We start from the raw sequence: 23,493 nt of genomic DNA, 5'->3' as shown, positions 1-23,493 counted from the left end.
GAGCAAAGAGGAAGGTCCTCTGGAAGAACGGGGCACCCTGCTGGGCTCAAGCAACTAGCCTTTCAATGCAGGGTGAGGGGACCAGCCTGGCAGAAACATGTCTTATTCTGCTGATGCCCTGTACAGAACCATTTCCAGCTTTATTCAACCAGATATGCTTAAAAACACCAACTCAGCTGGAAACCTACCTGCTATTTCTCCTTATAGCAGCAGTACCCAACCTTTTTGGCACCAGGGACTTTTCGTGGAAGACAACTGGAGTTGGGGCAGTGGGGGTGGTTCAGGCGTAATGTAAGCAATGGGAAGTGGCAGATGAAGCTTGGCTCGCTAGCCAACAGCTCACCTCCTGCCGTGGGGCCCAGCTCCTACCAGGTCGCTGACCAGGACCACCAAGCCTGTGGCTTAGGGACCCCTTCCTTACAGCACAAGAGACATCACCTGCGGACTAGGACATTTACTCACTACAGATGTTAAGGCCCCGAACTCCCCCACCTCAAAGTTAATTCCGCTCCATGCCAAGTCTACAATAAGACTGAGACCCAGAGGCGCACCCCTGAGCCCTAGCTCCAGTGCTTTCCCAGGGCCACCCTCCAGCAGCAGACAGAGACTTGGCTGGGAGGTGGGGGTGGGGTGTGGCGGGGGCTGAGTTAGCAGGTACCTGGGAGGGAGCTGCCAGAAGGGGCCACCAGGCGGCTCTGGAGTGTGTGCAAGGCACTGGGCGAGGTGCTGCTGGAGACCACTGAGGATGTCTGGCTGGCTGAGACACACCCTTCAGAAGCACCTGACCTGGAGACAAAGAGGAGCTCCGTCACCTAAAGGTCCCTGGCAGTACCAGGAGGGTCCAGTGGGGGCCCAGCAAGGCTTGCAGCAATGGACGCAAGGCTAGAACGTCGGTGTCTTGTCTCACCTTCTGAATTCAGCCTCCAGTCCTTCTAAGTCAGGCCTAAAGGAAAGACTTCAGGTCTTGAAGCAAGAGCTACAGGACACTTTGTAAACTTTTAAGTAAAAGTCAACTCTGAGTTGACCCAAAGGAAAAACACCCGACTCAGAAAGAAGTCACGTTCACAGGACAGACAGACTCCAGAATCCACTATCTTCCAAAGCACTCACTGGGTCCTGAGAAGGGGTGAGGGCAAAGAAGGGGACGCAGACCAGCAGACAGACTCACTTGGCTGTGGTGAGAAGCCCGGTGAGCTCTGTGGCCCCTGGGGATGCCTGTCCCAACGTCATGGTGAGGGGCTTCCCTCCTGCGGCTGCAAAACAGAAAACCCCGAGGCCGCCGGTCAGTCCAGATTGGTGCTGACCTTTCAGGGTCCCAGAGTCCAGGCTAAATGCAAAATATTATAGAAAAGACTGAAAAACGAAAAAGGAAGGATAACTCTACATTAGGGTAGGGAAGAGTTGGGGGTTATCTTTTCCTTCTGTTTTCTAAACTTCCTGGAATATTTTATCATCTTTAATTGAAAGCAAAAAAAAACCCAAAGAGCACGATGCTGTGAATGACCCCGAGCCCTCTCTGATCCTTGTCCTGCCTCCCTGATCCTAGTTCCCTGCCCACTCTCCCCCACGTGCAACCCTTGCTGCCTTTCTCTGGGCGCCTGCTGCGCCGAGGGAGAGGAGGAGCCGCCCAGCAAGTAGCCGCCAAGGGGGCGATGCTGTGTCTCTGGGACGGTCCCGTCGGTTGTTACTTAAGCAGGCCGAGAGACACTCACCTTCTGGAGCGCCCCCTGAGGAAGGGGGGCAAGGCCCTCCAGCTGCATCCCCTTGGGAGATGAGGGACACCTTGATCTTCGGCCGCTTGCAGGTCTTACTGCCAGCAAGGGGACTGGAGGGATGGTGCCGCTTCAGCTGGACCCTGAGCTCCTCTTTCTCAGCTTCCTCGGTTTGTTCTGATGAAATAGGAACTAAGACATGGAGTTGCGGTGAAGTTCTCCACGGTCCAGAGAAGCCCGACAGATGCTGATGGCCGGGACCAGCATCGGCGTGGCCGCATGAAGAACCGGCCCAGCTCGTCCACACAGGCCACTGCTTCAGGCCCACCTATGCTCACCTCCACAGTGGCCCTCTACGAGGACAGTCCCCTCCCCTGCCATCCTGGGCTCGGAAGGAAGGAGCTCTGAGTCAGTGGAGACAGACAGGAAGATGCCATCCTGACTCTGCCGAACAAATGGGACTCGCCACAGTGGACCTCAACAGGGCTTCCCCGACTCAGAATGTGACAAGCCTCCTGCCCTCCCCCGTCACACAGCTGCAGGCCAGCCAACGTGTTCTGCACAAGCAACAGAGGAGCAGGCTATTCCGTCCTCCCTACAAGGGTGATGTCCCCAGAGCTCTGAGTCCCCTCAGGGCCCAAGGCTGAGGGTCTGCCTGTTGAACGCTGACCATGAGAAGGATTATCACCAGGACTCCAGGCTGGCTTTGAGTAACTACTAGGCGGGGGGACTTCACAGCTGCGACGACTTTACAGTTCTGACCCTGAAGTAACAGGGCAACAGGGGCCCATGTCACAAGCTAGTCCCCAGGTCCGTGGTAACAGGACTGAGAAAGGCCACCCTATCCACCGAATCAAACACACATCCTACACAGAGCGAAGCCTCCCAGATGCTTAAGTTATCCTTTAGCCTTGCTCACAGGTCCCCTCCTCTTTCCACTTAGAAGCACGCCCAGCCCTTCTCAGCACAGGCAATCAGGGGCAGAAAGGCAAGAGGAAGGAGAGAGGGCTGGACTCACACGAAAAATGGGAGGTGGGAGTGCCGGGGCGGGGGGAGACTGGTGTGGGGCCACAGGGAACCACTCCAGACCACAGGGAGGCCACAGTCAGCTGAAAGGAAGGACTGCTTAGGGGATGAATGCATTGACCAAAATCAGCACAGGAAGGAGGGCAAAAGGGAAAGGAGATACAGTTATGCTGCTCAGTGCTTGCAGAGACCAGGGTGGAGGCAGGAAATCAGAGGCAAGGAGAAAAACACAGGGAGATGCAGGCTCGCAGGGAATGGCCCATAGGCACGCACAGGAGAAGCAGAGCCAAGCACCACAGTGAGACACCAAAGGGGAAAACCACCATGAGAGGCAGAGTGAACGGGGAAAAGCAAAGACTACGGAGTAAGCCAAAGGACAGCACCGAGAAAAAGGAGAGAAGAGAACAGGCGGAATCAGAGACAACAGAGAAGCAGGGCTGGGGAAGAGATGAGAGGGGGGAGGAGGAGAGAAGCAGAGAGCGGAGGGTGCCGGCGAGGACAGTGATACTCACCAAAGAGACAGGAGGAGGTGCCGGGAGGAAGAGCTTTCCTCACCAGCATATTTTGTTTCAGAAAAGCAGCAAACTGAGCTGGAATGAATCAGAAAGAATTACAGAATCACAGCCAGCCAGAGAAAGGAGAAAGAGATGGGGAGTAAGAAAAGGTATGAAAATGCTCTGAAAAATGGTCAACAGAGGCTTTTCCTGGGATTACTGATGAATTTGAAACCTGATTCTGCCACTTAGCAGCTCCTTGGAGTCATCCATAAACTGAAAATAACGCATGTACCTGCCTCAAGGGGCCACTGCCTGGACTCCACAATCAACAGCAGGTCCAGTGCCAAGAGGAGGGCGAGGCGCCTGGCGAGGGCACAGGGACCCCAGCTGTCCTCACCCCTGCCTGCGAGCTCTGCCTGTGCCAGGCGGCCGTGCTGCGGCTCTCCTCCGCGCCGCTCTGGGTCCCATTCTGCACCCAGCTCCCCAGTCAGCCTTGCAGGCCTTCCGGCCTCGACTAGTCATTGCCTCCAGAAACACCACCAACTGCTGTCTCTCTCTTCATCAAAAGCCTGAGGGGACAGCGCCCACGTGGCTCTGGCCACCACCGGGGACAGTGCGGGTCACAGAGCATCCGTGTGGACTGCAGTGGCCTGGCCTCTTTTTGTGTCTCCATCGATCCACTCACACTCACAGCCACCTCTGGGCAACCTTGGACGAGGCCTGGGTCTAAGTCTTGACCCTGTGGCTCCACTACAAGAAACGAGCCGAAGAGTCTGTCCGCTTGACAGCCACCTCTGGCTGCCGCCTCTCCCCCAGCCGGAGACTCTCGGAGGATACCCGCCCCTGGCCCAGGCCCAAGAGGCCTCACCTCAGGACTGCTGACTGGATCAAAGTTGGGCAGGGAGGCTTCTTACATCACGGTCACTGCTTTCCAAACTCTTAATTTTAACTGAACAAGTATTTCCCAGCCTAATTGAAAACCTATCTCCAGAGATTCCTGAAAAACATCACTGGAAGTCCCAGTGTAGGAATCTTAACTCTCCAAGGGCAGGCACGAGGCTTTGGAGCTGCCCTGGTATCTGATGAGCACGGCCAGCCCCGTCTGCAGGACCTGGAGAGCTCCCAGACCGCAGGAAAGGCTGGGCCTGAAGAGAAGACACAGCTTCCCCAACTGGGAGTCAGAAAAAATATCTGAGGTCAATATACATGGAGTCGGCTCATTAAGGTGAACTTGCCCAAATGCCAAGACGAGGCTATAATTAGTGGAACACACAGTCACACCAACGCATAGACCTTGTGTCATATTTTATCCTTGAAAACAGCCCTCAGTATTTATTCCAACCTAATTCTGCATGGACAAGTATGTCTGGAAAAAGCGGCAGGTGCCAATACTTTTCAACTGCCACATGACATCAACTGAGAAGGCAGAAGCCAAGAGAGGCCCCTGGGCCAGGCGGCCGCACCTTGGGCTTGTCTGTGGGTCAGCACAGCCTCTGTCCGCTGCACGTGTCTCTTCAGCAGCTGGGTGCTTCCAATCTGACTGGACTTCTGGGAAGAGGCCACTGTGGTCACTTTGGTCTTGGGACTGGAGGTGGGGCTGCTGGACACACTGGAGAGATCCTGAGTAGATGGAGAAGGACAAGGGCCAAGTCAAGGTCGTTTGGATGGATTGTCAATCATCAAGCCCCCTGGAGTCTCCCGGTCAGGGCCTCCCCCTGTAGGAACTCTGAGGCCTGGGAAGGCCAGCAGCCTTCCCCGGGAAGCACAGGAACCCACTCTGCTGAATCCCTAGCAACAGCGCCCCTCTCTGCCTGCATTACCTCTGAACCCGAGGGGGAGGCAGGCAGCTTGGCAGCTGGTGACGCAGGTCGACTGCCTCGCTCCGAGACCTCGAAGGCCAGGTCTCTGCGGGCCACATCTCGGGGCTTCTTCTTCTTCTCGGCGTCCTGATCCCGAGGCTCGGAGCCCACGTGCCCCTCAGTACGAGTGAGTACCCCGGTCAAGAAGTCTACGATCTCGTCCTGGGGGAAGGAGAGGCCCAGGCCTCAGAAGCGCCCCAACTAAATGTTCCTACTAAAATGGAGTCACCCCAGCTTTGAAATCAGTGTGCTGTCCCTCCTACTTCACAAAGCATGGCCCAAGCCCTACACTCAGCCAAGGACCCACAGGAGCCCAGGCCCTGTGCCCAGGGTGGGGGTGGCGTTCTGGGTGGTCACACTTTACCACTCCTCAGTGAACCCTTCCTCCCCACCCGCTTTGCTCACATCTTAGATCATTACTCTCCTTCTCCCTCCCCTCCCTCTTTCCCCCTTTTCTTTGCTTATGACTTAGGTCCCCCAAAGGCCCCAGGGGATACCCAATCTTCCATAGAGTCGGGAGGATGCTGCCAAGGAGACCGAGCCTAAAAGGTTACAGACAGACAAGCCTAGCTGAGAAACCCACAGAAAGCAACTGTGTACCTGAATGCATCTGTCCACCATGCTCTGCGTCAACCCTTCCGATTTCTTCTTTGCTTTGCTTATTCTAAGAGGCAAAAAAGAGGAAATATTTACTTTCCAAACATTCCACAGTAACAAATGTAAATAAGAATGGGTTTCTCTTCTGTGTTGGTTCTTTTCTAAACCTAAGAAGGAAGATAATGGTAGCCCATAGGCAGGTCTGCAACCTCTCCGAACCTCAGTTTCCACATCTGCGAAATAAGGAACCCCAACACCTCCCTCATGGAGTTGTGGGGATGACACAAAGCAACTAGGTAACGAACCAAAGAAACATGGAAGGTGCTTGGGGCTGTCCACTCCAGAAGTCCTGTCCCCACGGCTTCACAGGTAAACTCTACCTGATTGCTAAGACCTCATCTTGAGGTCCCCCAATACAGTTCCAAACCCTGAGACTTCTAGGTGCTGTTGAAATGATATTACCAGGAAAGGTGGCCACAGGTGAGTTCTACAGGGATCAGAGAAACTGGCCACCGCTGGCTGCGTTCTCCTCTTTGAAAGCCAGACTTAAATCCCCTGGCTTCTGCCTGGGGTCTCAGCAGAGACAGAAACAGGGCACCAAGTGACAAGATGAAGCGCAACATTCTGAGCCTCCACATCCTGAGGCCCCAGTTCACTGGTGTTTGGCCTCTAGCCCTGTCATGTAACGTGCTCGTATTACAGATGAGGACACCAATCCCAGAAGTTAAGCGATTCACCCGAGCAAAGGAGCCAGGAGTTAAACTGAGGTCTCCTGACTCAGTCCAACGCCCTCAGCGCCAGGCAAATATGTCTCACAAGCAGCCTCACAGTGCAACTCTAGCGAAAGGTGTTTTCATCCCTCCCACTCCCTCACCACAACTCAAGTCTATCCTCCTATAGGTAAGATGTCTGAATTAATAGGAAAGAATGTATTTACAAGCAAGCATTTCCCTGAGCATCCAAGGATTAGACTCTAGGTCCACAAGAAGCTGTCAGATGACAAAGGCCAGGAGGGCTTCTCCAAAGGATCTCTGGGTGAGAAAGTGACAAGACGGGTGGGAACAGGCACTCACTCTAAGCTCTCCGGTAAAAACATTCACAGGAAGCTAATACATAAGACTGAGCATGTGAGAAAGGAGGCCGATAAAGGACACAATCTCTTTTTCAGTACATTTCATGAAAATGTAACTAAAGGCCCCGCTGGCAGACCCTGAAAGGGAAGAATGGCCATCTCAATGACTAAAGACGCCCCTCTAAAATCGCTTCCAAACTCTGGTTGTTTATACTCCAAAATATATAAAAGGACGCCTATGACAAATAAAAGGAGAAGGCAATGGCACCTCCAGTACTCTTGCCTGGAAAATCCCAAGGACGGAGGAGCCTGGTAGGCTGCAGTCCATGGGGTTGCGAAGAGTCAGACACGACTGAGTGACTTCACTTTCACTTTTCACTTTCATGCATTGGAGAAGGAAATAGCAACCCACTCCTGTGTTCTTGCCTGGAGAATCCCAGGGACGGAGGAGCCTGGTGGGCTGCCGTCTATGGGGTCACACAGAGTCGGACACGACTGAAGTAACTTAGCAGCAGCAGCATGACAAATAAAATCTTTGTTCAAGTTCATCCTCTGTATTACTAGGAAGACAATGTAAAGAAATGCCTACCCCAGTGAAAGCCGAATGGCAAAGACTATGATTACAGCATTTCGAAATATCTTCTCCCCACAAGAAGACTACTAACTACAAAGAGAAACACAGTAACTGTAGAGAAACCTGGCAGATACCACCTTAATGACGTGATCAACGGTGACCTCGCCAGTAACGGGCCGCGGCAACATCATGCAGCCCCGAGGATGCACGCAGGCCACGTGAGCTCCGCGGCATTCCCGCCAAGTGTGCCCTCAACCTAATCACGGACAACGCCAAAACCCTAAGCTGAGGAACAGTCTTCGAAACAGCACTCTTGGGAAGTGTCAAGGTCATGACAGGCTGAGGAGCAGCGTCACATCAGAGGAGGCTGAGGAGACACAGCAACCGGCAGCCACGCACGGCCTGGACTCGGCCCGGGACCAGACGAGTGCCAGTGACACAGTGATGAGATGCGAGTCTGCAAACTAGATTACAGTATCATATCCATGTCAACTTCCCAGCTTTGACAATTACTTTTTGGTTATGCAAGATGTTAACATTTGGGAAATTTGGGTGAACAGTATATAGAATTTTTTGGTACAATTTTTCCAACTTTTTAGAAGTAAGCATCTTTCCAACATGGCACTCTGGCAGAGCCCAGGGACCCTACCCACCTGAGATTGTCATCAGCTCCCCCAACCACCACCAAGCTGTTCTCCGCCCGAATCTTCTCCCGGAAGTCCTCCATGGCTTCAGGGTGGCACTGCAGGGAGTTCTGACCGACGACAAAGAGGACTGGAGTCTTCATATCCAAGAGGGGATCGTCCACATCCTAAACAGGTCCGGTTTTACAATCAGCCAGTTCATACATGCTCAACACTGCCTGGCAAGTGCACTCAAGAGACTGCCCAGGTAGCCGCGGCCTCTGAGCAGCAGCCTGGAGAGGCTCCTACTCCTGTCCTCCCACCGGCCGACCCGGCAGCCCGCAGGCCCCGCACTTACCCCTCTGGGGCCGTCCACGGTAAGCAGAGGAAACCCAAGGCAGACGACGGCAGTGACATACTCCATCACTGACACCTGCAGATAACGGCATGGTCTGCCTCGAGGCCGACTGACTTCCCCACAGCCACATCCTACCCAGAAGCCGCCAGCAGGCCCCACCTCCTCCTCCCGTTGTAACTCCCAGGCGATGACACGCCCCCAGGTGATGGTACAGGTGTACCAGCCACACAGTAGGGCAGTAGGAGGACAGAACACAGGCTGTCTGGTTATACCAGCAGCCCCCACTGAGAGAACCGGGGCCCACAGGGGACCCCACCTGAACCTCTGGGAGGATGGGAGGTTTAATGCTTCCATCATGGGAATTTGCAAGGCTTGAGTCCTTCCTTTTTCCTCCACTAAGAACAAATGCAACCAAGAGAACACAAATGCTGCTCTTGTCCCTTATGTGAGGAATACCTCTCCCTTTCGAAATTAACAGACAGTGCCCAGTTCAGTTCAGTTCAGTCGCTCAGTCGTATCTGACTCAGCGACCCCATGGACTGCAGCACACCAGGCCTCCCTGTCCATCACCAACTCTCGGAGTTTACTCAAACTCATATCCATTGAGTCGGTGATGCCATCCAACCATCTCATGCTCTGTCGGCCCCTTCTCCTCCCGCCTTCAATCTTTCCCAGCATCAGGGTCTTTTCAGATGAGTCAGTTCTTCACATGAGGTGGCCAAAGTATTGGATTATCATCTTCAGCATCAGTCCTTCCAATGAATATTCAGGACTGATTTCCTTTAGGATAGACTGGTTGGATCTCCTTGCAGTCCAAGGGACTCTCAAGAGTCTTCTCCAACACCACTATTCAAAAGCATCAATTCTTTGGCGCTCAGCTTTCTTTATAATCCAACTCTCACATCCATACATGACTACTGGGAAAACCATAGCCTTAACTAGACGGACCTTTGCTGTCCAAGTAATGTCTCTGCTTTTTAACATGCTGTCTAGGTTGGTCATAACTCTTCTTCCAAGGAGTAACCGTCTTTTAGCTACACACTAAAATATATATAAAGAAAATACTTGGTGTTTTTTTCAAAGTAACTGGAGGGAGCTGAAAGTGGGCAGAGGTAAGATGAAAAAGGCCTTGGCTCTGACCAGTTACTGGCAGGGCTTAATGAGGGGCCCAAGGGGTTACCACACCAGTCTATCCTCCCTTTAAATTTCTGCTTAACATTTTCTACAATAAAGTTAAAAAACAAAGCTTGTCCCCCACAGTTTAAAATCCAAGTATGCAGGCAAAGCATTCAGCACAGTGCCTGGCTCAACAGTAGCTATCTGCAGCAGCAGCAGCAGTAGCTGAGCCCCAGACAAGCTCTGGATAAGACGGGGTTACTTACGTGACAGGCCACCAGGGCTCCTGTATTCCAGCCAATCAAGATGATGGGCTTGTGGGGGAAATGGCTGTGAATCTTTGTGGGGAGAGAAAGAAGACAGTGAGACAGGAGGCCGCAGATGGACGCAGAATGCTGGGTGAGCGGCGGCGAGCTGACAGAGGAGCAGCCTCACCTCCAGCACTTTGCTTCTCAGCGCCCCGATCATGTGCTCCAGACACTGCAGCACCCCCACTCCACTCCCATTGCTCAGCAGGTGGGTGGCGACAGGGATGACCTAAAGGAAAGAGAGGGGCTGCCACGCCATGAGCTCAGTCTCCGCTCTTCTCTCCAGTCTGCTTAGCCTCCCCTGAACCCTCCAACCCTGGATAAGCACCGTCAGCAGTCCAGAGACTCGGAGGATGCACCACATTCAAGTCCATCCACCTCGCATCTTGGCGCCCGTTTCTTGTACACAAAGGAGTGTACTAAGTTCACTAAGCATCGAGCATCTGTCTGCCTCTCGAGCTGCCCCCCCGCCCCCTACATACCTTGCCTAAGCAGGACAGCTGAGACTGCCAGAAGCGGTGGCGGCGTGAGGTGGGGAACACGGAGCTAGAAGGCCCGGAGGAGGCGATGAGGATGAGAGGAGAGCCGGGGAGTTTGCTCTACAGAGTAAGACCCCATCAGAGAGCCAGTGAGTGAGGGAGGCTCCCCAATGGAACCCCACGTACCCCACGACCTAGCTTATCCTCACCAATGCTGATTTGCTCAGGAAACTATGTTAAGCATGACACACAGCCAGTTATTAGTGAACACAGTTAAACACGCCATTTATTATCCTCTTGCCACGGTTCTGAGACTGGAGTCTAAAATAAACTTCACAGGCCATAGTGAAGTCCAACTTACTGGTTTGTTATGAGAAAGCACCCCCACGGCAGGGTCCCAGGGCCTCTTCAGTAGGAGGGACAAGGCCTCAGCTCCTGCAGCCCCGGTCTTTGTGTTGGAGGACACAAGCATCCGGTCAATCAACGTGGGGATCTAGAAGCAAGGGAGAATGAAGACACTTCCAGTGTGAGGCAGGAGACCCCACTACCAGGGTCAGGCGGGAGGACACAGCCCCACTGTGAGCCAAGGACAGATTCCAATGACGCCTCTCAGACTTTACTCACAAGAAAAAGTACAAACAAGTGGATGGCTAAACATATACCCTCCATCATTAAAGGTAAATGGATACAGTCCTTTGGAAACCAATCTGGTAATATGCATCAAGAAACTTAAACTTATTCCCATCCCTTTCCTAAAACTGTATCAGAAACACACATGCACACATGCACACACACACACACACAGGGGATAGCGGGTAAGCAAAAGATAAACTCATTCTCAGTAATAGTCGAAGAGTAGAAGCAACATCAAGGCATGCACAAGAAGTGGCTAAGCATGTTATCTACATAATCAGATCTTATGGACTAAGTTAAAATGCTTAAAACAGTTTGCAGTAATATAGGAAAGTCCCCTGCTAAAATGTTAAAGGTAAAACAGAAAATATAAAAATCATCTCTAATTAAGAAAAATACAATAAGAGAATATGTGAAAATGTTAATAATAAACTTTATGGAGATATGAAGAAGCTTTTTCCTTTCCTTCTATATTTTCTAAATTTCCTCAACAAACATCAGTTGATTTTGTAAGTTAAAAACAAAATAAAACTCTGCATTTTCTTCTAGTATACTGCCTTCAAGCTCTGGAGTGTTAAAGAAATTTGTTACTATGCTCCAAGTAATACAGCCTACTATACTATGTATACTGTTGACCCTTGAAAAACATGGGCTTGGGACACTAACCACCCGCAATGAAGCTGAAAAATCTGTGTAATTTTAGTTTGCTCTCCGTATCAGTGGTTCCACATTACACCATTACAATCTACCAAAAATGTGACCTCAAAGATGTGTAAATACAGATTACAGACTTGCTGATGCTTCCACTGAAAAGAAACGTCTGTGTGAATCTCATACTGCCTGCAGAAAGTCAAAATGTCCACAATTAAGAGAAGGCCCCGCACCACAACTAAAGAAAAGCCCATGCAGCAAGAAGATCCAGCACAGCCAAAAACAAACACAATTTTTTTGAGAAATAAGAATAAAAACTACTATGGTGATGCACGTGGGAAAAGTTCAGTCCATAGCTAACATCAAACTCAACAGTAAAAAACCAAAAGCTTTCCCTCTAGGATGAGAACCAGACAAGGATGCCCGCCCTCACCACTTTTATTCAACACAGTACTGGAAGTCCTAGCTAGAGCAATCAGGCAAGAAACAGAACTAAAAGGCATTCAAATTAGAAAGGAAGAAGTGAAACTACAGATTTGCAAATGACATCATATTACATACAGCAAACCCTAGACACCAAAAAAACCATTAGAATACATGAATTCAGTGAATTTGCAGGATACAAAATCAATATACAAAAATCTGTTGCATTTCTAAATAATAGTGGAGAAATTGAGAAAATATGCTCATTTACAATGCTTCAAAAAGAATTAAATAGCTAGGAATAAATTTAACTAGGGCTTCCCAGGTTAAATTTAACTAAGGAGGTAAAAGGAATGAGAACATCTTATCTGAAAACTGTAAGACATTAACTGAAGAAACTGAATAAGATACAAATAAATGGAGATATTCTATGCTCACAGACCAGAAGAATTAATATTGTTAAAATGTCCATTCTACCCAAAAAGCAATATACTATACAAATTCAATGCAATCCCTATCAAAATTCCAATGGCATTTTTCACAGAAATAGAACAAATTATCCTAAAATTTGTATGGACTCACAAAAGGCCCCAAATAGTCAAAACAATCTTAAGTAGAAGGAACAAAGCTAGAGGGATCATGCTTCTTGATTCTAACTATCTGACAAAGTTACAGTAATCAAAACAGTATGGCACAGGCACAAAAAACGGACACACAGGAGAACGGAAGAGAACAGTGAGTCCAGAAATAAACTCAGCATGTACGGTCAACTAATTTATGACAAAGGAGCCAAGAACACACAGCAGGGAAAGGACAGGCTCTCCAATAAATGGTGTTGAGAAAACTGGATAGCTACATGCAAAAGAATGAACTGGACCATCGTATTACTTTATACGATTAACTCAGAATGGATTAAAGATTCTGAATGAAGATCTGAAACCATAAAACTTCTACAAGAGAACATAGGCAGTAAGCTCCTTGATGTCAGTCTTGGCAATATTTTTTTGGATCTGACACCAAAAGCGAAGGCAGCAATAGCAAAAATAAACACGTGGAACTACAAACTAAAAAGCTCCTGCAAAACAAAGGAAAACATCAACAAAAGGGAAAGGCAACTTACTGAAGGGGAGAAAACATTTTCAAGTCATGTATCTGATAAGGGGTTAATATCCAAAACACACAAAGAACTCATGCAACTCAACACCAATAAGACAATCTGATTAACAAGTGGGAGATGTGAATAGACATTTTTCCAAAGAAGATATACAGACCTTATACACTATACATGAAAACATGCTCCACATTACTAAGCATCAGGGAGATACAAACCAAAACCACAATGAGATGTCATCTCACACCTGTTAGAGTAGCTATTATCAAAAGAGACAGGCATTAACAAATGCTGGCAAGGATGTGCAGAAAAGGAAACCCTTATACATTTTGGTGAGAATGTAAACTGGTACAACTTTTATGAAAAACACTAATAGACATTCCTCCTAAAATTAAAAACAGAACTACCACATAATCCAGGAATTCCAATTCTGGGTATTTACCTAAAGAAAACAAAAACACCAACTCAAAAAGATATATGCACCGCCATATTCACTGTAGCATTATTTACAATAGGCAAGATATGAAAACAATGTAAGTGCCCACCGATAGATGAATGGGTAAAGAAAATGTGGAAATATGTATACAACAGAATATTATGCAGCCATAAAAAGGAAATCTTGCCATGTACAAAAGCATGGATGGACCCTGAGGGCACTGTGCCAAGTGAAGTTAAGTCAGATGGAAAAAGACAAATATCAAATGATCTAATGTGTATCTGGGATATGGAAAAACAAAACAAAAACCAAACTCATAGATACAAACAGACTGTTGGTTGTCAGAGGGATGGGATGGGATATTAGTTAAATCGGTAAAAGGGATCAAAAAGAATGAAATAAATAAAGTCAAGGGATGTAACATACAGCATGATGACTATAGTTAATAATACTATACTCCATATTTGAAAGCTACTATAAGAATAAATCTTAAAAATGCTCATCAGAAGAAAAAAAATTTCTTTACATACAGTGACAAATGTTAACTAGACTTACTGTGGTAATCATTTTACCATACATACAAATATTGAAACATATTGTATACTTGTCAATAAATGTCACTTGTACGTGTGTATGTGTGTTAGTCACTCAGTTGTGTCCGACTCAGCGATTTCATGGACTGTGGCCCGCCAGGCTCCTCGGCCCATGGAATTCTCCAGGCAAGAATACTGGAGTGTGTTGCCATTTCCTTCTCCAAGGGATCTACCTGACCCAGGGATCGAACACTGCACTGCAGGCAGGCTCTTTACCATCTGAGCCAACAGGGAAATCCTATATGTCAGTTATATTTCAATTAAAATTAAAAGTTTGAAGATAGCACAAGAAGATAAGTTATTCCTGGAAATGACAAGAAAGGACAGTGTTCTTAATTTTAAAAGAGCAAGACTAAAAAGAGCTCTGCACAAAAAATGAGGAGAATATTTAACCATGAGGCTGTCTCAGTTTAACTCAGGAAACAAACATTTATGCAACACTGCTGTTACAAGGCACCAGGCTAGTGCTAACTGCAAAGGAGTTTAATCTACAATCTACGAAGGCGAGCATACAAATCACCAGAGAGGAGAGGCTGGGAAGTGCCGTAAAGAAACAGAAGCCTCACTGCTGTGACCCGAACAACCATCCAGCAGAGAAGAGGGAAGTGCAGATTCAGCATGCGAAGTGAGATGCACTCTGAACAATTCCAACAGAAGACAGGGAAAAGCTTTCTAAACAGACACCAGATATAAACAAGAAAGTCCAGGGCTCACTCTAGGCACAGAAGGCCTGAAGTCAAGAATTCAAGTAAGGAAATAGGAGAGGCTAGTAACAAAGGAGAAGGCAATGGCACCCCACTCCACTTGCCTGGAAAATCCCATGGATGGAGGAGCCTGGTAGGCTGCAGTCCATGGGGTCGCTAAGAGTCAGACAGGACTGAGTGACTTCACTTTCACTTTTCACTTTCATGCATTGGAGAAGGAAATGGCAACCCACTCCAGTACTCTTGCCTGGAGAATCCCAGGGACGGGGAAGCCTGATGGGCTGCCGTCTATGAGGTTGCACAGAATCGGACACAACTGAAGAGACTTAGCAGCAGCAGCAGCAGTAACAAAGGACAGTGTCAAATTGCAAAGGATCTTCACCCTAAACCGGGTGTTTCTTTAAAACTAATTGATATTTTGTCACTGTGAGCCACTCAACACCTAGAGGTAGAGGATCTGACTGAATATTAGATTTTAAAAACTTTTATCTGGCAGTTTCCCCATGGCTCAGTGGTAGAGAATCCACCTGCCACTGCAAGAGATGCAGCTTCCATCCCTGGGTCGGGAAGATCTCCTGGAGTAGGAAATGGCAACCCACTCCAGCATTCTTGCCTGGAGGAGCCTGGCAGGCTACAGCCCATGAGATCGCAGAATCAGACATGACTGAGCACACAGCACGCGTGCACGCACACACACACACACACACACACACATAGCAGAGTACACCTCTGAAATGACAAAGCCTTGAAACTCGCTTTTTTGTAAATATAGAACACTTAGACTCCTTTGCCTGAGTGAAGCTAGGCAGACCAAGCATCCCTACTCTCTCCAGCACAGGATCACTCTGAGCAGACAGTGAAGAGGATGGGGCCCATACCTTCTCTGCTCCCTTTACAACAGGTCTGATGGTAAAAGTAACTGGGCCTAGAGCGTGACCCCATTCACTGACAATTCCATCCAGCTGGTACATTAGAAGTTTGGGGAACAACTTAAATATTTGTTGTAAAAATAAATAAATAAATAAATATTTGTTGTGACTCTAACAGTCATGGGAAAACAAGAGCCTGATGGGAGAGCTACCACTGAGCAGATCAGCACCTTGTAGTCTGGGCCCCCGCTAACTGCGCTTCCTCTGCCGTCCCAGCTAACCCACACTGTGACTCAGCAGCACACACCGTGCACACCTGTGGGGTACCGCCCGTGGCCCGTGATGCTCAATAAACCTGAACACTACTTCATTCACTTTGGAACACCCAGACAATAACTTCAGTTGGAAGGCAGTGCCAACTTCATTGAGGGAAATGACCTCCCAGGCGTACTGGGCATGCAAAGAAAAACTGAGAAGTGGACTCTGGGCACCACTTCACTGGTCCCCCAGAGCAGACTCACCAACGCTGTTCTCTTTCCACAGGCGGAATGCTGTAGAGAGCAGTGGAAATGCTCGACTACAGGCCACTGCTCTCTGGCAGGGGCCTGTCTTGGCCCCTTACCCACCCTGTGCCCTTGCTGCCCCCTGTTCACACTTGAGCCAGGGTGACCACTGCAGAGGAGCAGCACAGGGGGAAGTCTGGGGCCATCTTTTCATTTGCCTCTTTCTCCACTAGAAAATCAGCTCCATCAGAGGAGAGAGAATTTGTTTTGCTCATCCCAACACCCGGCACACTGGAGACACGAAACATGTATTTGTTGGGAACATCCAGACAATAACTTCAGTTGGAAAGCACTGCCAACTTCATTATGAGGAGAAAGACCTCCAAGGCATACTGGGCACACAAAGAGAAGCAGGGACGTGGACTCTGGGCATGACTACACTGGTCCCCTAGAGTAGATTCACTAATGCTGTTCTCTTTCCAAAGGCAGAACGTATAAATTAATGTCAAATTCCTACCATGCATTTTATTAATGCATCTAGTCCTGAGTTTTATTTCCAGAAGCTAAACCAGTCTTCTTTTGCTTTCAAACAAACTCAGCATCCTTCAACTTACAAACAGATAGGAAACAGTAAGTCTGGAAATTTGGGGAATATGGCTGGGGAAAGTTGCTGGCCAGCTGCTTGCAAAGGAGAAAAAAACCCACAAAAGTAAAAAACTGAATTAATCCAAGTTATCTGAGGCCATGCTGGAGCAAAACACACTAAATATAATGGTACCACTTATAAATCACTAACAGTTACCCTGGGTTTCCTATGTGCCAAACTTTGTGCCAAGCATTCTATCCAGATTAACAAATTATCACAAAAATCCTAGGCAGGTATTATTATAATCAGCCATTTTTTAGAGATGAGGAAACTGAGGTGTTAACCCAAGATTACACAGCTAATTAGTGATGAAAGGATCAGCCAGGCTGTCTGTGTCCAGAACCAGTACTCCATCACACTGAACAGTCCAACTACACCCACAGTAAACCAGAGTCACCAAGGAAAACAGCGTGACTGCAGCACTGTCCCAGCAAGGAAGTGGGGAAAGGCAACGGCGCTCTATAAAGCATGATACAAGTCAGAGTGCTGCTACTGAAGGCTTGTCACAATCAGCAGAGACTGAGGCGTCGGCCCTGTGCTCCTGGCTCTGAACACCTCCCCTGCCCCACCCCACTCTCAGCTCCGTGGGTATCTGCTTCTCACTCCTCTCTCAACACTTCACCCTGGTAAACCCTTCATCTGTCTTCTCCTTTCTCACCTCACCTCAAACCACAAGTTGCAGGGCTGTAGAGGCTAAACATGTTCTCTGGTTTGGGGGCGCCACACCTCATCCTAGAGACAGGAGGGCTGAAGACATTTATGCCGAATGAGAACGTGAAATGACACCATGTCTCCTATTTTTAAGAGCAAGCACATTAGCTTCAGTCATGTCCTCCAGACTGACCAGGCAATGACCCGGCCCAGTCCCGTTTCCTGAACCCACAGCAGAGGCTGGCTACCCCAGGACAGGGCAGACACCCATCCCAGCCTTACCTTCCCTTTCAGCGTCTGCAAAGCATCCAGGTAGGCTGCCAGCATGGGCAGACTCAGGGTTTCCACCAGCGTGGTGTGCAGCCACTGGATCAGCTTGGTGTCCCAGCTCACACTTGCCAGAGCCTGCCGCACTCGCCTCGCACACTTGTCCACAGCGACACGACGCAGCACGGGCTCATTACAAGCCTGAACGGTGGAAGTAGAGGGCAAAGTCTGAGGGTCACCTTGTTAGCAACTGGGGTTGGGGGATGGTGGGGGGTAGCGCCCAACAAGTGAGCCAGTCAGAGAGGCCTGAGCTAGGGAGGCCCGCTGGGGGCAGATTTCTGGAGTCTTACCCCTTCGTTGGCCAAGCGGGCGAGCCGGTCAGACTGCAGGGCTTTGAGGATCTTGTTGAATAGCTTGTTCTGGGCCAGGGTCCAGCCAGTCCTGTAAGAGACACTCTGAGGAATTAAGAGTCAAACCCTGGGGACGCTCCCTGCACCAGTTCACTGCAAAGAAGATCATGTCATGATTTTTGTTCCCATTGTGAAACACTGTAACTCCAAGTAGCTGAGTACCAAGCTAAAGCACAACACCCAGATTCCGGGCCCAGTCCTGCCAGCGAAGCACCTCAGCACATGTGTTAATACACATGCGACAAGTCTTTGTGGGGCTTTGCTGTTTGGTGTTCAGTCGCTCAGTCATGTCCAACTCTGTAGCCTGTCAGGCTCCTCTGTCCATAGGACTTTCCAGTTAAGAATACTGGAGTGGGTTGCCATTTCCTTCTCCAGGGGCTCTTCCCAACCCAGGGATTGAACCTGTGTCTCCTGCATTGGCAGACAGATTCTTTACTGCTGAGCCACCAGGAATTATGCCTTTGTGGTACTAGCAAAGCTCATTAATTACCTAACAGCTAAAATAATCCATTAGCAAACAAAAGCAAGGCAGCACTGCACAGACATATCTGAATCTCACAAGTTACTCAAAAAAGGTAGACAGGATGAGGAAGCATTTAGTGCACTAAAACCTCACACTAAGATAAGAGGCCTACTTACATCAGTGTCAGGGACAAAAATACAACAAAACCAAGTGGCTAGTCTCCCACTCCTAAATAATCCACCCCTCATTAACCTTCCTTCTTTCTCCATGTTTTTTCTGTATATCCCACAATTAACAAATTTACTTTGTAAAATGTTTAAATAGGTTATGTATTTCTAATTCATCTTTAATCGGAGGATAGCTGCTTCACATTGTTTCTGCCATACCACAACTGCCCCCTGGAAGTCAGTGCTGTGCATCCAGTGCACAGCCCTGGTTAGTGCACTTTGACCTTGCTCATGGGAGGCTTTATGGTTCTTCCTCCAACTCAGCTATAAATTCCGTGCTATTAGAAGCCTACCCTATTGCTCGTCCCAACCTCATGAAACGCCGCACAGCAGCGTGGAGCTGACTAAAGCTTTACCCTCTCCACCCCACTCCTGACAACCTTAATTACTCTGAGACTCCAACTCTGGCCAGTAATCTTCCTACAGATACCAAGAAAAACGTAACAGAAGATGCCCAATTTATTCCAGTATTTGTTTACCGGCTCTCCCTGCCATAAAAATAAAGTGGTGATTAAATCTCATTTTAAAAATTTAGGTGGATGCCAGACCCAAATGAGAACCTGGAATGACATCAAGGTAGCACTCCACATCAGTTGGGATGAAGTAAGTAGGACTGTGACAACTGCAAAGCAAGCCCATTTAAGTCAGCTGAGAGTCAAAGTCCTTGCCATGGGCTGTGTGGACCCCCCTGGCTCTCCAACTTCATCCTCCACGACAGCCCCCAGCTTACTATGCTTCCCTGCATCGCCCCTTCCCTTTTCTCCTCATACACCCTGCATGCTCCCGCCGCACAGACTGGGCCCTAGCCACCCACTCCCTCCGCCTGAAACAGTGGCTCCCTCTCCAACCGCCAGGTTCTTGCTCAGATGTCACCTTCTACTGAGGGTTCCCCCGACTCACCCCTACTTAAAACTGCCAACACAAGACTCTCACCTCGGGATTCCCTACCCCCATCTCACATTCTATCCGTTTTATGTTTGGTTTGTCTCCCTCTGCTAGAATGTACAGGCCAAGACGGCAAAGATTTCTGTCTGTTTTAAGTGTCTGACACAGAGCAGGGACTTTAACCATCTGCTGAATAAAGACACGGAGGAACTGTACGCACACTGCACTCTAAACCCTGTGAACAGCGGAGAACAAATTTAAACCCTCGCACTCCCTACCACAGGAGGTGCCCAGGTCCTGAGGAGCAGCGCAACACTGATACATCATGTGGGGCAACTGTACATAGAGCCCTTCACCAGATCAGGGTGCCTGGACCACAAGAACATTGCTTCCAACTTCAACCATCATCTCACTATCCTTGAAAAGAGTAAATACCCTCCAGAAAGGAGGAAAATAACAGCCCAACTTCCTTTCCTTCTATAAAATACAATCTCCATCTACCACGTTACGTCTCCAGTTTTACAACTTACCACAGTCACAAAGTCCAGGAAAACACTAGCTATGAGCCAGGAGCTGGCTGTGTACCTTTAGTCTCCTTGACTGCAAAAGAGATGGACAAGATTATCTATAAAACTCAGGCTACGATTACTGATGGGAGTAAAAGTTCTATGACAGCAGCCCAAGTCCACGGTCACAGAACTTTCTCTTCAGAAGTGCCCTCTGTCTTTAGTAGCTTTTGTTGCCACAGCTAACGCCCGTCTCAACCTCCAAAGCCACTCATCCTTTCATAACCTCTTGTGGGGTTCCAGCAGCCATCTCAGGTTTCTTGACGTTTTCTTATCTTCCCACAGCTCTCCTGGCTTAACTTCTGGTACTTCATCAGTATCTAGCCAGTTTTTGCTGTGGTTTGATATTCAGAGAGATTTTGGACTTGGAAGATGGGGGAGTAGAAGCTTTTACTCAAGGCTGGGGCTCAGGATACCTTGGGACCAGGAAGGCTTGTGTGAACTAGCATCACCGGTCCGCTGGCTCATAATCTTATCTTCCTTTACATTATTTAAATGTATTACACACTAACATGAGTAGCACTTCTCTTATGCATAGTGATTCTTTGCTGGGCCTGGGTTTTGGTGGTGGTCGGAGGAGACAAAGGATGTCCACAAGTAGCTATAAAAAGCTCTCTGGAGATACAAGGATACTTCCTTATTAATAAACTTCCTTGCTTTTAATGACTGGTTCTACCCTACTGGTGGGCACTGAGGTTCTGTCCCTTTTATTACTAATATAAACAGTCACAGTGACAACCCCACCTCTCCCCAGTACACTCATATACATATCTCTCTGCATCTTCACATGGTCATGCAAATCTCTCTGCAGGATAAATCTCTTGAAGTGGAAATGAAAGACCCGTGTTAAAATTTTAGAATTTTAGAATTTCCTGTTCTGTGTGAATAATATGTAAAAGAACCTGTAAAACCTTGAAAGCAGTATTACACTGCAGCCTTACCCCTGGAGGTGCAAATGGCACCCCACTCCAGTATTCTGGCCTGGAAAATCCCACGGACAGAGCAGCCCGGCAGGTACAGTCCACGGGGTCACAAAAGAGTCAGACAAGACAGAGCGACTGAGCCCTTAACCCCAGCAATGCTGCTCAGTGATAATCAAACAGGTTAAACAACGAATACAATTTCTTTATGTTCAATGATCTCTTGAGCTTTCTCAAAGCCTATCAATCAGGTTGCAAACCCTAATCCCAAGGAAAGAGAATGAGGTGTATATAATTTTTACTTATGAGGTACCGACAGCATTTCCAAAATTATCTTGTTCTTTATCATACAACAGGATGTTTTCTCTATTTGTTTTTCTTACCCTGTATTTATTCTGAAACCCAAAATGATGGGAGCAAGGAAAATGATGTGAACAAAAATGGGAGGGGGACTAGAAAGCTATTTAGAAATTACTACCATACACCACTGACAGCTGAAATTAAATTGAAAAACCACAAGTCTAAAACCCCCAGAAAAAGTTCTTAGGATTGAACTTAGTTGCTGGATATATAACAAAGTGATTCCAAGAACTGAAACATATTCTCTGTATTTTGTGAGCTTCGTGGGAGGCTAGAAAATTAAATGGGCAGAAAAAAATGATCTAACCGAAGATTAAGAGTATGCAAAAGATATAATTAAGGAAAAATTTAAAAACAGGAGACAGAATTTTAGATACAAGTCTAAACAGTCAAACAGCTGATGGGAACTGTGGTGAGTCAATACACTCCCCCATCTAAACCTATTCAATTTTCATGGGTACAAAAATGTCTTCTCTCCATTGCTTAGATGAGATCAGACAATTTTATGTTCTCCACACTCCCACTGAAACCGAATGACATTCTGATTTCTGGCTTCTCTTATCCAAAGCAGCCAAAGTCACACCAGTCCTAGAAGAGCCTGATATTTTCAAAGATAATTCTTTCTCTGACACTAATTCAATATTAAAACGTCTAAAGGGTTTTTTTTTAACCAGAAGTCAAGCAGAGAGAAACAAAGAACATCAGAGAGAAGAAAAAGGTCACACTTACTTTTTCAGATCATAAAATTCTTTGCTTAAACACCAGGAGAAAGGAAGAGGAATGACGGGGAAAGAGGGAGGGAAAATAAACAACTCAAAGGTCTTGAATCAAAATTTCAAACATCTGTCTGAGATTAACACATAGATATTATACATACAATACTGAGAGATACAATTAGAGCAAATTCAGAAAAGGAGAATATTTTTTAATTGAATTCAGAAGTTCCGATTTCTAAGATAGACAATCTGCTATCACAGGACACTAGATGCTTTTACTGAAATGCTGGCAATGTCCTCGAATCCATTTGAGCAAGGCCCCGAAGTACCATATGTCAGGAGTATTTTGTTACATGTCTGAAAAGCTGTGCATCTAATTAAACTTGATATCTGACAAACACCTGGGGGAAAAAAGCTGGTCCAACTTCTTTGGGAAACATCACCATACCTGCAAATATATATTAATTTTCAAAAGTTCACCAAGTCACACGATTTTGGCATGCAGACACAAATCTAGACCAGGAGTCAGCAGACTTTTTCTATATAGTGGACTGGATACTAAATATTTTAGAGTTTCCGTCACAACTATTTCAGTCCACAATTGTAGTGCAAAAGCAGCCACAGACAATACCTAAATGAGTGGGCGTGACTGTGTTCCAATAACACTGTATTTATGTACCCTGAATTTTTAATTTCTTGTGTCTTCTTTTGATTTTTTTTCAACCACTCAAAAATGTAAAATCCATTCTTAGCTCATGGGTCATAGAAAAACAAGCAATGGGCTGGATTTGGCGCACAGGCCATAGTTTGCCAACCCCTGATCTAGACAATTAAATCAAGAAGAAAGGGATATTTAAAATCATGTTTCATGGAATATCAGGCATTACTAGAGAACCCAAGAGTCAGCTGGGGTGGGGGGATGCATTTTCTAAATATCGCAAGTTATCTGGGGACTTCCTGGTGGTCCAGTAGTTAGGACTCTGTGCTCCCAGTGCAGGGGGCATGAGCTTGATCCCTGGTTGGGGAAGTAAGATCCTGATGTTGCGTGGCTCAGACAGAAAAAAAAAAAAAAAGAAGTGATCTGAAGCTATCTGCTACTGAAATAATTCAGGAGGGCAAAATGGGGCACTAAAAAAGAAAAGTACGTTTCTGACTCCCTGATACAGAGATCAGTCATCTCTCTGAGGAAAAATACATTTCTAGGGAGCTGTCCTATATGAGTTCTTGATGTAGCAAAC

General features: G+C 47.6%; 1 protein-coding gene across 33 annotated transcripts in view; it reads right to left on the bottom strand.

Moving 5' to 3' along the window:
- Window positions 1–23,493, bottom strand: part of KANSL3 (KAT8 regulatory NSL complex subunit 3) — a 41,625-nt gene that overhangs the window by 8,762 nt on the left and 9,370 nt on the right. For 17 of the 33 annotated variants that reach the window (XM_086328190.1, XM_086328172.1, XM_086328181.1 and 14 more), the window contains 14 exons: window positions 18,059–18,149; window positions 17,724–17,909; window positions 10,583–10,714; window positions 10,225–10,341; window positions 9,870–9,971; window positions 9,701–9,772; window positions 8,319–8,393; window positions 7,991–8,148; window positions 5,695–5,758; window positions 5,056–5,256; window positions 4,699–4,855; window positions 1,713–1,904; window positions 1,169–1,253; window positions 659–786 (listed from right to left, as the gene is read on the bottom strand). In XM_086328190.1, the coding sequence (XP_086184316.1) occupies window positions 659–786; window positions 1,169–1,253; window positions 1,713–1,904; window positions 4,699–4,855; window positions 5,056–5,256; window positions 5,695–5,758; window positions 7,991–8,148; window positions 8,319–8,393; window positions 9,701–9,772; window positions 9,870–9,971; window positions 10,225–10,341; window positions 10,583–10,714; window positions 17,724–17,768 (1,528 nt within the window). In that variant the 5' untranslated portion in view covers window positions 17,769–17,909; window positions 18,059–18,149. Of the gene's footprint in view, window positions 1–658; window positions 787–1,168; window positions 1,254–1,712; window positions 1,905–3,250; window positions 3,329–4,698; window positions 4,856–5,055; window positions 5,257–5,694; window positions 5,759–7,990; window positions 8,149–8,318; window positions 8,394–9,700; window positions 9,773–9,869; window positions 9,990–10,224; window positions 10,342–10,582; window positions 10,715–17,723; window positions 17,910–18,058; window positions 18,150–23,493 lie in introns of those variants that run through there. The other 16 variants (XM_086328163.1, XM_086328186.1, XM_086328174.1 and 13 more) reach the window with 2 other exon arrangements.

The sequence above is a fragment of the Bos grunniens genome, chromosome 11 (genome assembly GCF_055505025.1).
Source record: "Bos grunniens cultivar Pamir isolate PY7600 chromosome 11, Bosgru_T2T1.0, whole genome shotgun sequence".
Lineage (NCBI taxonomy): Eukaryota > Metazoa > Chordata > Mammalia > Artiodactyla > Bovidae > Bos > Bos grunniens.
This window is presented reverse-complemented; position numbering and strand designations above follow the sequence as displayed.